Source organism: Macaca nemestrina, chromosome 3 (assembly GCF_043159975.1).
Source record: "Macaca nemestrina isolate mMacNem1 chromosome 3, mMacNem.hap1, whole genome shotgun sequence".
In the NCBI taxonomy this organism is placed as follows: domain Eukaryota; kingdom Metazoa; phylum Chordata; class Mammalia; order Primates; family Cercopithecidae; genus Macaca; species Macaca nemestrina.
Genome location: NC_092127.1, coordinates 177,369,890 through 177,385,750, shown reverse-complemented (window position 1 = coordinate 177,385,750; position 15,861 = coordinate 177,369,890). Strand labels below are relative to the sequence as shown.

At 41.4% G+C, this 15,861-nt stretch overlaps 1 protein-coding gene across 2 annotated transcripts in view; it reads left to right on the top strand.

Annotated features, from left to right (window-relative positions):
* The first annotated feature begins 364 nt into the window (after window positions 1–364).
* The window catches only part of LOC105487854 (slit guidance ligand 2), a 371,613-nt gene continuing 356,116 nt past the window's right edge, over window positions 365–15,861 (top strand). For both annotated transcript variants that reach the window (XM_011751484.3, XM_011751482.3), the window contains exons 1-3: window positions 365–2,445; window positions 5,144–5,215; window positions 6,346–6,417. In XM_011751484.3, coding sequence (XP_011749786.2) covers window positions 2,267–2,445; window positions 5,144–5,215; window positions 6,346–6,417 — 323 coding nt within the window. In that variant the 5' untranslated portion in view covers window positions 365–2,266. The remainder of the gene's footprint in view (window positions 2,446–5,143; window positions 5,216–6,345; window positions 6,418–15,861) is intronic.

The window sequence follows — 15,861 nt, the reverse complement described above, 5'->3', positions numbered from 1 at the left end:
GGCTGTTTATTTATGAGCCGCGTTCAAAGCCGCCCTCTCCCGATTCTGCCACTGCAAACGACTACCTCCGAGCCCGGGTCACCTCTGGGGCCAAGGAGTTGGGGACTGGGGCTCGGGTGGCTCCTTCTTCGGGCAAAGTTTGCCCGGACGTGGGAGTGAGGGGGCGAGCCAGGGCGCACGGGAACGCGCGCCGCCAGCCGCCGCCTCCGCCCAGCGTTAGCAGCCCTGGCCTCACCTCTCCCCTCTCCCCCGCGAGGTGCAGGCTCCCCGAGCGCAGCCAGGGGGCGGGGCCGGGCCTCGAGGGGCGGGGTCAGGGGGCGGGGGCTCGGGCGGCTATATAAGGCCAGCGCCGGCTCAACTTCGGACTTGGTGTTATTTATTTGGGAAGCACCCGGACGGCTGAGCTCGGCGGCGGCGGTGGTGGCTGCCGCAGACTGTGGTTAAAAAAAAGAAGGCGGCGGCGGCGGAGGAGGAGGAGGAGGCGGCGGCGAGGGATGGGAGCGCCGAGGCGCCCAGGCGCAGGCCGTAGCTGCCGCGCTTTCTGGGCACGGCGGGAGTGCTGAGCAGAAAGGGGAGCGCCGGGGCCCGCAGCCCGCTCCGGAGGCGCGGGCCGGGTTTTTGTTTGGCTGCGCTGAGCGCCAGTCAGCCCCAGCGAACAACTCCAGTTACAACAACAACCTACCTTCCTTCCAGACAAGCGAGACTTGGGCTGCTGCGTCCGTCCTATTGTTTAGACACTTGCCAGGGGCTCCGGAGTCGGCAGAGCCACCGAGTCCCCGCTCTGAGTCGTCGCCCTCCCTCTCCCCCACCTCGCTCCCTGGAGCGGGAGGCCAGGAAAGCAGCGGGAGAGGGGAAGGGGCTGGAAGGAGAAGGACTACCCGGGACTGCGGCCGCCGCGTCAGGTGCAGCTCCTGGAGCCGGGCGGCGTCGCGACGCCGGCGGGGGTACCGCCACTGTGGCCTTGGGGGACGGGATTCAAAGCCTGGGAAAAGTTGCTGCACTTTGAGAAGGAAGAACCACTAGTGGGAGACCGCCGTGGGCCGGCCGTGGCTCTGTGCCCTCCAGGACCCGGCTCTTATTTCTTCCACCTTTGCCATCAGGTGTCTGCCGCGGAGCTGCGGCGTATCCGGGAGACAAGCGGGGCTGACACGCGCGCACACACGACTGCCATTCAGCTGCCGCCTGGCTGTGCCTGGAGTAGCGGATCCCACCCGCCCACCTGCCACCGAGCCATTCTCCAGTACGCCCCAGCAGGACGCTGACACCTCCAACCTTGGCCTTTGCCTTTCCACTCCTTCCGGTCTGCCTGGCTTTAAGTCCGCCCCCAGTCAGTCCCCACTCAGTCTTCGCAGCAGCTCTCGTCCTCCACTTGGCCTCTTGGAGTTTCTCGTCGGGGTGCTGACTAGTGGATATTTCTGCCTGGCTGCGGCGGCCCGACTGCCCTTTTGTCTTTTCTGCGTGACCTCGGGGCAGGTCCTGGTGCAGAGCGTCGCCAAGGACGCCGAGCGGGAGGCGGGATTGCCCAGACATCTTTCAGCGAAGTGCATGTGTGTTTGTAAACCATCCTTGGCTATCGGGAGACCGCGAGGACCGGTCCAGGCTGCGGCGGAGCCGAGGGCGGGGGAGAGGCCGCGTGAGTGAGCAGAGTCCAGAGCCGTGCACCCCCAGAACTGCGCGTCTGCCCCGTGCGCCCCCGCGCGCCATGCCCAGTTGCCCCGCGCGTTCTGCTACGGGCCTGCTGGGCTCCCGCGACTTCTAGCTTCGGGAACCCACTTTGATCGGGGCCATAATACCTATTGAGCTCCCCTCTTCTGCCTCGTACCTTCGCCACTGGCATCGGATTTGCAGAAGCGTGCGTGGGATCAGAGGACGGCCCTCCCCCCCACAACCGGCTCCTGCATCTTCGAGGCCATTGAAGACCCAGCTCTTTTACCGCCAAGTTCATCCTTGGGAGACAGAAGACGCGTGATCTCCTCTCCGCTGCTCTTGGGGTCTCCTTGCAGCCCTGGCCAGGCTGATTTATCCTCAGGACCTAAAGTTGCCCAAGGAGCTCCTGCTCTGCCAGAGGAGGGTGGAGAGGGAGGTGGGAGGCGTGTGCCTGAGTGGGCTCTACTGTCTTGTTCCATATTATTTTGTGCACATATCCCCTGGCACTCTGGGTTGTTAGCCCCGCCGGACACTGGGCCTCAGACACTGCGCGGTTCCCTCGGAGCATAAAGCTAAAGAAAGCCCCCAGTGACGGCGAGGAAGGAGGTGGCGGGGAAAGATGCGCGGCGTTGGCTGGCAGATGCTGTCCCTGTCGCTGGGGTTAGTGCTGGCGATCCTGAACACAGTGGCACCGCAGGCGTGCCCGGCGCAGTGCTCCTGCTCGGGCAGCACAGTGGACTGTCACGGGCTGGCGCTGCGCAGCGTGCCCAGGAATATCCCCCGCAACACCGAGAGACTGTGAGTATGCGCTCTTAGTCTTTCCCTCTCCCCAACCGGGCCGTGCACCCCTGCCTCCCTTGGAGGAACCTGGCAGCTCAGGCTCCTGTGCCTGGGGCAGCCCTCACTAGCTCTCCCACATGCGCATCCTGGGGTTGAGCTCTCCGGGAGGGCACTGGTCAGGGAAGGGCCACTGTCCAAGGAGGGGCGGGTCCCCTGGCAGCTGCGCTAGTTCTCCCTCCCCTGCTCTCGTCCCGCCACTCGCAGCTCCTTGAAGGCTGGTTTTCTGGGTCTGGGGAGCGGGTAGGTAGGGAACAAGTTCTGGAGGATGCCCTGGGCGAGTGAGACGCCACTTTGTTCTCCAGACTCCATAAACGGAGTCACCTTGCGATTGCCAGCACTCCAGGTCGGTTTCAGAGCCCAGTCCCCGCTCTTGTCGCAGGCTGGCGCGGAGGGGATAGCAGGGAGACTCAAAAGAGAGAAACTTGCCCTCCCCGCTTTTGTGTCACCCTCCTGGGGGCGAAGGGTAGGAAGAAGGGGTCATGGAGTGCCTGGGAGTGCTTCTCACAGGTCGCGGGGAGAAGGGTGCCCCAGGACGGCGACAGCTCGCATAGTAGCCGCGCGCAGCCCCCCGCCCCCCACTTCTCCAGGGAGGGGAAGACGGCGTCAGGCCCCAAGGGACTTGTCTCAGCGGGCGACTGCCAGGGAGGACCGTGTCCCATCCGTTAAGCGAAGTTAGTGCTGGTTCTCCAGCGCCAACCAGCCCAACCGGGTCTTACCGCTGCGGCGACCCTGCGGCGCCCGGCTGCCTGCTCCGGCCCTTCCTGCTGAACCCCTGCGTCCCCATCCACCTTTCTGGCAGTTTCTGCGCCCCTTCACGTGGCAGCAGCTCCCCTGCCTTCCCCTCTTCGCGCTCTGTTGCCCGCAGACGTCCCCGCCTCCCTGTCTCTGCGAGTCTCTAATGAAGAAGTAAATGCAGACCCGGTGTTGACGGCCCACGCGCTCCTGGTGGGGCGCTTCCAGAGTTCAGCGAAGTGGAGCATGGAGGCCGTTCTCTTTGTGAACGCCGAGGCCGCCGCCCCGCGCCAGTCCGGCCGCCCTAGGCACGTTGCGCTCTCGCGGTTGCGTGTGTGCCAGGAGGAAGCGAAGGGCGCGGGGCTAGGCCGGCAGGGGCCAGCGCGTCTGGACTCCTCCCGCGACCTTTTTGCCCCCGGGGTGTAAGGGTTTCGGGCCGTGGAGAGGAGGCGCTCCGACCCGCACGTCTCCACCCTCGCAGCCCATTGCACTTCAACTCGCCCTTCTTATCCAACCCATTTCTCTCGCCCTCAGTTTTAAGGCCCAAGTTGAGCCCCCTTTTCCTTTGCAAACGGCTGTCTACCCCCAGCCTCACTAGGTTACCCCTACTCCTTCCTCACCTCTCCGAGCTGGCCAAATCGGGACTCTACTGGGGGTGCCTTGTCGGGATTCGATCCACATTTGTGTAGGGTTGGGGGTGGGGGTGGAGATTCATGTTATATCCAATAGCCCAACAATTTTAGAAACAACTGCATGGTACTCTGCTTAGCATGGAGAAGTGGGTTGGGTAGAAAGGAAGAGAAGCCACGCAGAATTCTGTTTTAGCATTTGTCATTTCATGCCATTCAGGACAGTTTAAAGTTTAAGCACGAACACGTATTACTCAACAAAAAGGGAATGCACTTGGGTGGGTGGGGGTGAAGGGGGAGCTTAGCAATTGAGTTTCAAGTCCTTGAAAAAATATACATCCTTATGAGAGATCAACAAAAAGTTTCCAGAAAATAGTTTACTGGGTGCTGACTTGTAAAAGTGCATCATGGAAACAGTTTGAATACAGATTTCAAAAGTGATGTTGTAGAGTCAAAGGTGATAGAGAGCTTGCTTCTATGAAGAGCATTCAAACCGCAGCAAAGCCTGGTTTTACTTGAAATGATTGGAACCAGGGCAAGTTTAGATCTTGACCTGAAATGCCAGAAAAGGAGATCGTGACTCCTGAAGGAAAAGTGCTGCAGAAATCTGAACAAAAATGTCAGGGCCTGAATACTATTTCCATTCTTGCCCCTGCTAGTAGTTTTCACTTTACAATCACAGCGGGGTTCCCTGAGCTGCAAATGAAGAGTTAAGTTTTTATACAAATAGACTTGTTGGAAGGTAAATGCCTAGAAATGCAAGTCTTTTAAGTGCAGTTATTTTGATGGCACTAATTGTTTTTTCTGTGCCTTGGGAAGTTTCGCCACCATGCTACCTAAGGATAGTGTTCTGAATTTTTATACAATTTCTTCCTGAATAGCATGAGAAAATTGAGTATTTAACCTCCCGAAGGGAACTTCTTCTTTTGGGGGGGGTGCCTAACAATTATAATAAAATAGTAGAATACCTGTGAAATTAATATACAATCCTTATAGAAACAAAAATGGAAAGCACTCTCCCATACACAAAACACAACAAACACACACAACAAACTTTTTTGTGATAATGTAACTACTTCATTTTCTTGTCATATGCCAGCAAGAATGAACTTTGCAAATGTGTTGAGTCATTTTAAAAATATCCTTTTAAAGGTTATCCTCTTCTCCCTCCTACATACTTTGTACACTACTTTAGTAATTGAATTAACTTTTAGTTCTGATTTACTCTAAACTTTACTTGAAGCAGGTTCACATAGAAATAAAATGGAACTTTCACTTTCTGGTTTTTCTCTTAGGGATTTAAATGGAAATAACATCACAAGAATTACGAAGACAGATTTTGCTGGTCTTAGACACCTAAGAGTTCTGTAAGTGCATCCTCTGTATTTTTTATTATTTTTTTTTAAGGTTGCATATTTTGAGTCATTGCTGGTCTCAGTTTTTATAACTATTCTGATGACAGTAACATAAAAAATTTAAAAGTTCATGGTTTCCTTTTTTGTGTGTTTATCATTGTACTACAACCTTTAATAAAAGTTGGGGCTTTTTTTTTTTAAGGTTGGAAGCATGCCACAGAACCAATAATCCAGAAATGACCTCAGATCTTTGTTATACCATACCCTAAGCGCTTTATGCATATAAAAATGTTGAATAATTGTTTTCACAAAATGAATAAGTAAAAAGAAACATTTGATACTTTTAGGATTTGAAATTAACTAAAATATTTAAGTGGATCTGTATTTTATTATTAATAACCAAAGGGTTCTCTTTTTTTTGCAAAAATCTAATTTCAAGCATTAAAATCAACCATTCAAACTTTTCAGCAGAGTGTATAATGATCCATTGGTCATATTTTGAGTTTTTTATATTTTGTGTTTCTGTAGCTTCTATAAAATTGTTGCAATATGATTACTTCTTTAATTAGTGGGTTAAATTAACTGTGAGTAAACCACCACTTGAGAGTCAATGTAATGTTAAATTGTTCTCACCCACAGGACTGTAAATATTGACATCCCAGTAGCCATACAGTTTTGACCATTGTGCATTCAGTGTTCTAAGTTTTAAGAGACACATTTTGGTCATTACAAATTATTCCAGTTGTTGATGTGTATCCATGTCAGAATTGAAGTATGTGTATGATGAATTACTGTATTTTGATTCTTTGGTTAAGTTGAAAAACAGTGTACCAAAAAAAGCTATCAAAGCTTCAGTGTGAAGGATTACTCTTCAGATACACTATTAGTTTAAGGGTCAGACTTTTGACCAGTAAATCTCATGAGAAACTGCATTCGTATTAAGTTTTGTGGTGCGGACCCTGCTATTTCCCTTCCATGAGTACACTCAGATATGTTATTATTAAATTTGATATTGGATCTCAACTCAGAGCAAAATTTAACTTTATAAAGGGAAAGAGTTTACAAATCTTCAGTTGCTGAATTGAAATTTATTCAGATGGTGAGTGGTAACATTAAGAAGCATGTTATATTTTGCATTTCAGTCAGCTTATGGAGAATAAGATTAGCACCATTGAAAGAGGAGCATTCCAGGATCTTAAAGAACTAGAGAGACTGTAAGTATTTTCAATTCCAAAGTTATGACAACATAACTGTGTTTTTAAAAAACACTTAAATTTCAAGCATCATGTCTTCAATTTCATGTCTTAGGTTTTGAAAATTTGCAGAAAAAGGAGGGTGAATCAGTGGTTTTCAGACTAACTTATGACAAATACAGTTCCTGAATAAATAATTCTAACTTGTAATTAAGCTCAAAAACACAGAGTTAGTTTTCTGAGACATGTATTTCCTTGATAATCATTGCTTTGGTACTTCAAGATGTACAAGCATTTCTTATTCTTCATTTGATTTGTTTTATTTGCTCATGTAGGAAGAAAGGTGGTACTTTTATTTGCATTACTGGTGCATTAGGGAAGAGAGAAGTTGTGCTAATCGTTATTTTCATTTTCATGGTGGTGCTTTGTGTGTCATCAGTGACGTTTGATGAAATATTTTATGTTTTACTGATAAAGATTTGCTTTTTGATATTTAGCATGGTGAATGTTGTTATTGTTAATACTTTCCACAGTTGTATTTTATTCTATACTAGCTTTAAAAATATTTATTCTGGAAAAATAATCTAAAGATTATGAAAGTAAGAACTGTGTTATCATATTGTGGTCATTCAAAGTTGGTTTCCTTCCCAAGAAAATTAAATGTAGACTTCAGATTTTAAGATACTTTTTTTACATATTACTTGAGGACTTTAAAAATGTTTGCAGTATATATCTGCAAAAGACAAAACCTCTGTCTGAAATAATTAAGATAAATTACAGACTTTTTAATTTGAAGTATGAATTGTATGTCTTACATGTCTTGATTATTCAGGTTTGATATGTTTGCATTTTGAAGGCAAAGAAAAGCTCTAATAAAAGCAGCAACAATTATTTTAATAAGTTTTCATGCCTGCCTTAATAATCACTTTAAGTAAAAATATTTTTTTCAAAAAATAATAAAAGCTAATGTTCATTTTAGGCTTAACACATATTCAGGTTCACTGGGCAAAAGGGCAGAAGTTAATTCCCTATAATTGTCCATAAGAAGAAAAATGGTTTGTCCCCTTCCAAGATATTTATAAATATTAAGACTATATTTTTATCACCTCAAGTAAAACACAGAAATGTCTACTTTATTTTACTATTAGCCTTTCTCTATGATAAATATTACAATACAAGGACTGTAATTGTGGAATTCAAAATAAATTTTAAATCACTACTTTCAACTAATTTTAGAGGGAAATAAAAATTGGTAAACATTTGGTTGCATTCATAACAAAGCTTATAAGTTCATAGCCTGTCTCTAAATATATAAAAAATACTCTGAAAGTATTTATTGTTTGATCTCCTTCATAGACTGTATGATTAGCTAATTCCTAGTAAGTAACTTGCAAAGATAGTTTAATCTTTAAGAAAGCATCAATATCATTCAAATGTTTGCTAAAATGAATAGATAATTTAAATTGTCATTTAAACTTTATGTTTTCAAGAATAACTTTTAGTCTTCACAGGAAAGTATCTTGAGTTTGGTTGCTAACTTCCAAACCATTGAAGGAATTTTGATCGCTTTTTTTGCGGTCTCTATTTTGGTTATGTTGTTGTTTTAAATATTTTCAGGAACACTAGAACTAAAGAAACTTTCTCATTCTTTTTCAAGTCACTTCGGAGTGTTGTCTGAACTTTCATCTTGATTAAATTAACTTTTCCTAAAACTTATTGACCAGATGCTATATGCTCTGAAATTTGATTAGAGTTGTAAGTAGGTACTATTTTTTGACTTTTACTTCCTCTGGGAATGTCACTTCATCTCAGAACAATTTTCTATTCTACTAAGTCAGATGTTTCAGAGTGGGAGGAGGATTTGTAATTTTGAATGAAAACTAATATATATGCAGGACTTCTTTAAATCACCCCAGCTGTTGGCCAAGAGCAAATATTTCATATTTGTGAGGAAAAGCTGAGAAAATTCCTTTTGTTTACAACTGCCAAGTCCATCTGATGGAAGCACATTGTTATCTGACAGCCAATTCATCTCCTTGGGACTCTGGAATTCAAAACCATTTCTTAGGAACATTGTGGATACACTTTTCAAATATTTATTTTTTTTAAATACATTAAATGGTAAGGCAGGTTTGCTAAGGAATGCATTCAATTTATTGTGAAACAAACTATTTTAAATTTTGTTCAGTGTATTGATTTAAAAAATTAAAAAAACAAAAAACAAAAAAACAAACTACCCAGAGAGTTCCATAATCAAACTGCTATGGCCTATGGTATATATCTTTATTTTAGTTAGTGTCATTAACACCAAAAAATTGCTTGCTTTTTCAAAAAGCTGCAAGAGACAATGTGAGAGACAAGAAGAAATCAATAAATTAACTTTTTACTATGTATTGTGTAAATTTATATGGTTTTTAACAATTTAGTTGTGAAATTTAAAATTGGAACTCCAAATTATGAAAAAGGTGTACAATTAGGTTTATGTTGTAAATCCCATTTATATACTGAATAGTGATTTAATTTTTATTCCTTGTATGAAGAACAAAATAAAATAAAAACATTAATTTTATTCGTGTGTAATTTATGGTTTTAAGTTGTTTTCATTTTAAAATGATAAAACAATTATAAATTACATTTTGTGAATATTTCATAGTTGTAAGTTTTTCTTTTTATTTTATTTTATGTTGATGGACTTTTAACTTGATCTATAGAAAAATCTGAAAACAGAAGATAAATATCTGTACCTTTTTTAAAAATTCAGCTTTTTAGTCTGCAAGAAACAGTCATGTTGTTGATTTGAATTTAATTGTAGCATGGAATGACAAAGTCATTATTTGCAAATCAAAGCATTATAGCTATAAAAGATAGTTTTCCCTTTCAAAGAGTGGATGAAATACAACATTTTCAGATAAACTGTCAAGAAGGAGTTAATAGTAACATACCTCCCTCCTTTCTTTTCTCCTCCTCTCCCTCCTTTCCTTCTTTTCTTCCCTTTTAGTTTCTTTCTTCCTTACCTCTCTAACTAGCTCCTTCCCTCCCCTGCCCTTCATTCTCTTGCAACATGAGATGACACATCATTGTCAGAATGTGGTTATGCATCACTGTAAAAGGAGGAAGTTGTAATCATGTCTGCATTCCATGAGCACACATTATTTTCTGTTTTGACAGTTTGTTTCTGCACTCTCAGACCTAACATGTGTAGAGTCATATTTCCTAGGATGCTCTGTATTGCCAGCGGTACCTGTTTATCTGGGATGAAAATGAAGCCTTCAGAATGTGCCTCATATAGATTGTATTAGCAGATCTCCTGTTGCTTAATCAAAAAATTTTTCAAATGAAATGTGCTATACCTAGATGGCCAGTTAATTCAGTGGAAATTCGGAAAAAAAAGGTCGCATATAACCTGCAGTAAGAATCAGGACACTTAGGAAGTATATTTCTTTTATATACCTCAAGGAAGATACCTGTGTATATCTGCAATAAATACTCCATGCAAAATTATTAATTTGAGATTTTTTTGAGGCTGCATAATGTCCTAGAGGGTTAAAAAAATAACACTGGGACCCAGCAACGCTGTGGGCTTGTGTAAAATTCTGTTGTTCACACACGGTTTATGGGGTTAGATACTACAGTCATTCAGTTCTATTTTATGGCCTTTTAGGGGGACCCAGACCATGTCGGGGTTCCACTAGTGAAAATAATCTTCTTTTGAAAGTTCCTTGATAATACAAATGGAAAAGTATGAGAAAGTTTTTGAAAATGTTTAGGGTTGTTATGGGACATTGTATTATTTACTCTAAGACTGAAAAGTGAAATGCATATATGCATAGGTTATGTTGGTAAGAATCAGTAGCATACTGTAAAAAGTCTTGGATATTAGGCTTTGTGTGAACACTGAAACCATCTTATACCCTTAAAATAAGGAAATTGTGGAAATAATAAAGGCAAGCATGTGGAGTGTTCATCTTTTCCCACCAATACTTGGTAAATGTGTGCTTTTAAGACCAATACGGCTTTAACTTCTCCTAGTGTTAGTATAATTGGGTTTGAAATGACATTTTTCTCAATAGCTTTGTCATTTGATTACTCATTTATACTTGAAAATGAGCTCGGAAAATATTATTATGAGAAAGCCATGTAAGGAATCTTGAGCAGTCAAGCTGTTAACTGAGACATTTAAATTTTCCACCAAGTTGATATAAAGAAAATATTCTTTTTAAGTTAGAAAAGTCTAAGCCCCTTTACAGTGGAGCCTACATTTGACTAAACACTACACTGTAATGAGATGGTATGTAAAAGACACATTTGTTTAAGGTGATGCTGAATTAGTTCTCCCTGCATACACATAGCACCCCTAAGCAGGGAGCAGACAGTGTGAGTGAGGCTGAGGAAGTATGATGTGGTAGGTTTTTGTTGTAGGTCTTTACACATGAGTTCAAGTAGAGAATATGTTGTGGAACAGGTCTGAAAGAAAGCATCATTTATCCTCTGTTCATCAAGGATCTGGACATATTCTCTGTTCATCAAGGATTAGTCTCTTCTGACTAATCCGACAAGTTTATAGGCAACACATAACACATACCTTTTCTTAACAGAACGACAGTCTAACGGTGCTAATCTCCTTGGAAAAGAATGCAAGCCCATCTCAAAAGAATTGTTTTCTGGTATCTTTCCACACAAGTTTAAAATCACGGCAGTCATTTTCTTGGAAAGTCTCTTTAAAGGACACGTCAAACTCTGTGACAGAGGCTGAGTATGCACATAGCATAAAATATAAATGTTCTAAAAGATAGAATAGCCATTATATGCCAGTGATGTTCACCTATTTATAAGCAACGTGGTCGATTTTAAATTAGGTTTACTGACGCTGGTCGTAGAAAGCTTTAATCCCTGTGCACTGTTACAAGTTTTGCAGAACATTGAATCCATCTGAGAGAGTTTCTCATGCAACATTTTTTATGGGCCTTGAGGTTGAATGGTGGTGAGAAGGCTCGTTTGCTCTTTGTGGACCATTTTATAAATTCTGAAGCAGCGAGGGTGTTTATTTTTCCCACATCTGTTTTGGGTCCTCTTTTGTGACAGTGTTTGCTGGATGCCGTGTCCTTTATACCTCCCCTGAAATGAGTAGTTTAGTTTGCACTGTTACAATGTATTTGTGGAAGTAGCCAATGTCAAATATTTTACGTTTAATTCCCTCTCTCCTTTCTTTTGGATACCTTTCTGCTTGAATTATGTCTTCTAGACTGAATTTCACAACTTCACATGGAAAGAGAGACATTTCTGCATGGACTTCATATATATTGCCGTTACCTTTTTTCAAACCAAGTGTTATCTGCTGGACTGGAAAGCATATTGATGAAAATGCTTTCAGAACGAAAACTTGATAATAGGGCTGTGATTTGATCTCATCAATATTGCTTTACTATAATATTTACAGAAAATTATTTGGATGTCCTCTCTACAGTGTCCATACACTCTGAATACAGATGGACAGTTTTGGAGCAGGGGCTCTGTGCTGCTGTTTGAGGTTCTAGAGTAAAAGCACAGAATGTGGATTATCTAGAAATCCCTGTTCTTCGACATCTTATTTTATCTGCTGATGCTTGGTGTCTCATGGAATACCAGGCAAATACACATTGGTTGTACTGTTGATTATGGTTTCTAACCAGATACAAGCTCCCCTTTCTCCTTTTGAAATCAGAAACGTTAGGGAAGAGTGATATCAGAAAACCCTTGGTTTCGATTCCACTGAGTGATCTTGATCACCTTGCTTCATCTTTCAAAATTTCAGTTTCCTCATCTTTAAAACAGGGATAATCATGATATCTCATAGTGGCAATAAGTAAGATAATGTACATAGCTTCACAAAATGCTGGGCACAGAGCACTTAAATAACTATTATTCTACATTTCAACATACCTCTCTTATTTCTCAATCGTTGAGATTAGGAATTATTTTATCTTAGCTGCTAAAGTGTATATATGATCCATTTGGCTTGTTACAGTCATATTTACATTTTTAAAAAATGTTCTTCCTAACATAGTATATGGTCAACAGGAGAGATGTGAAGAAAAGGTAAACAACCCTTCAATGGTTATTTCAGAGTATTTTTCATAGTCTCTCTGAATATGTAGAGAAATACCAGGAAATAAGGGGACAACAGAGGAAGCAATATTTTGCTAATAAGTGTTGACATCCCTAGCAAGGAATACAAGGGATTAAGTTATCATTGAAATCACTGCTGAAAATGTAAACTTTATTTACATAATGCAAAATAAATTTTAAGATCCATGCTTTGAAAATGTTAGAATAAAAACATTTTTATAAGAGAAGTCAAAATTTACCTGAGAAGGTGGCAAAAGAGGGGGCTAAATAGTTTTACGCTTGATCATTCATGTAGGAGAAATAGGAGGTTAGAAATGGTAGGCTTTAAGGCAGCATTTATCAAACATTTATTACAGACCTAGCACGCTGCTAAAAACACCTTATATTTGCACTGACAAGTAAGTAAGGAGCACAAAATTTTACTGGCTTTGGTAAAACTGTTCTCATATTACGTTTTGAATTAGATGGAAGGTTGTGAACATTAATTGAATTAAGGTGAAAGTTGCAAAAAGTAAGAGACTATAACCCCTGCTAAAGGACAAGAGTCACAGACGCAGCTGGCAGATAATAATTCAAAACAATGTTTGTCAATATGTTCAGGCTGCCCTTCAAATTGAGGTTGTTAAGAATCAGTATTTGAGAGGCCAGTGGTGTTTTGTGCGATGCAGAAAGATCATTCACTCCTCTGAAAGTCAGACTCAAAAATAGCTGGTAGCACAGAGCAGTTACTGGAATCCCTTCTTGTCTTTGCCCTGGGAGAAAGTATCTCAGAGACATACATTACACACCTTTCTGAAACTGTGAATTGCCATCTAGAGAATTATCAAGCGTTTCTGGAATCTTATGGGCAGATTCCATCGAGGGGTGAGGACACATGACTTAGATATCATTATATCTCTGTCTCTTCTTTGACACCATTGAGTGTCTGTGCTCTGAACAATGACAATTGACTCACCTGGTCTGTTTAACAAAGCTAATTTATGTTGGCTCCCATAAGTAATCCTCTGTGATATCTTTAATTCACTACATGCTGTTTCCTGTTCTGGAACCATCAGATTTAACTTCAACTCATTTATGTTAGAGATCTTATTCTGACACAATCATCCTCAAGCTGTTAAGCAAATTTCTGTCACATTAAAAGCTAGGCTACTTTTTCTCTAGCTCTGTTTAGTAATTTTTATATACCTTAATAGTCTTTAAAAGAAGTTTAAATTTTAAGTAAGTGTTCTTTAATTTAAGGGTTTAATTTCTGGTGATTGTACAAGCATCTATCCTTTAAAATTTTTATTTATTTAATATTTTGAAAGTTTTTTGCTTTTTATGTTAATGTTTGTATAACCATTTAGCCTTAGTATGGATGGAAGAGAGAATAGAAAAAGTGGAGGCAAAAGTGTCTTCATACTCCTTTAAATACAATAAAAAGGAAACGTATACTGTTTTGTTGTATCCATATTACCACATTCCTTACTGTTATCTGTCCTTTTTGTGTGATGCCACCTTGTCTTATCCTAAAAACAGAAATGTATCTGGTGGGTTTAGACATATAAAGATCACTCATAATAACTTTCCTGAAATAATTATAAACTACTTGAATTCAGAGGTGAGTGCTTCATATATATTTTCATTTTTTTTCTGAAATTTAAAATACCTAATTTTCAACAGGTGTTTCAAACCGTGAGCTGAACATAGAGCTAGCTTTTTTAAAAAATAAAACTTTGTTTTATTTACAATTGCTTCGTTCATAGATACTTAAGAAATGGATCAAATAAATCTATGTTTTGCCTCAGGGAATATAGGTGAAAAGGAAAGCTTCAGCATTTTATTATTCTGAATTATTGTTTAGGAATGTTTAGACTGTATTTTTTCCAGAAGAGTGATTCAGAGGGCCTGTTTTAGTGTCACGCCACCTTCATTCAGGCCCTAACTTTATGTCTTTGAACTCTGCTCTTCTCTCCAGAACAGCAGTGAGAATTGTACTTACTCATGGGGACGTGGTGAAGAGTGAATGAGATAACTTGTATAAACCTCTCAGAATAGTGACCATCACCTAGTAAGCTTATTACTTACACAGTGAATTAGAATATGTGTTAGCTATTACTTACACAGTGAATTAGGAACCACTAGGAATAAGAAAAGGATAATAATTAGGAAAAAAATAACACTTCTTGTATCCAACCTGAAAAATCTGCTTTCTCACAATATATGAAACTATACTGATGTAGACCCGTTAACAAGAAAGCTGGTAGCAGCTGTTGTTCACTTATATATCTGAATTTGTTTAAACACACTGAATTCTTTCCAGCTTCTAGGTGATGTTGAGAATCACATCACCAAGGATGTTGATGGAATGGAAAGGAGGAAACTACTGTCTGGGACATGTGAAAGCAGGTTTGACAGCCAGAGAGTGGCATCAAACCCAAGGCAGGTGCCTCAGGGAGAATGCCAGAGGAATGTTGGCTTAATACAAAATGTAAATGCTAGGGCCTTGCTGAAATATATCAAAATACTACACAACGCTGTTCTCATTCAGCATTTCCTAAGAACCTACTAAGGGCCAGAGATTAGGAAATGTTGACTGAGAGCAGGCTGCTCTCTTTGGCTTTTCATATGGTTCAAAACTTACTAAGTGCCAGGGCAGAAGGGAGGGAATACAAAGATTTAGTCTTTATGCTTGAAGAGCTCACAGTCTAGTGGGAAAGGGACCAGTACATGAATAAATATTACACAGTGTAAGGGACCCTTACTTATCAAATGCTGTGGGGACACAGCCAAGAGAAGCACTAACTTTTTGTGGGAGAATCAGGGGAAGGTTCACAGAGGATGTAAGAAAGCACCATTTGGAGAAAAGGAGAAGCACTTCATAAAGAGAACTGCCTCTGCAGGACCCAGGGGTTTGCCGAGAGTGCTTGCTCTGGCTAGAGAATAACAAATGAGGCTGGTAAATCTGGTGGTTTGGATCACATCATGAGAGCACATTTCTGCTATTTTAGAAATTGGAATTGGCTCTTTGGACAATGGAGGTCCTTCCAAGAGTGGTTGCATTCCTAAAAAAAAATCTCATTACCACTGTTGCAAATATTTGTAATCTGTTTTTAGAGGGAAATATAACAAAGTAACAATCTGCATTTCATTGAAATTGTATAATGCTAGACTTTGGAAGTACACTTTCTTCAAAATCATACCTAACAGAGAACAAATAAATAAAAGCTTTTGATTTGACTTTAAATTTTACCTTGTTATGTGCTTCATTCAAAAAAATAGTGTAAGTGGGAAGTAAATTCACTCTTTTACCACTAATTTTACTATTTGCCCCTACTTGTCTTGGCATACTTTTTATTAGTATGCATTTTGATAGGGCCT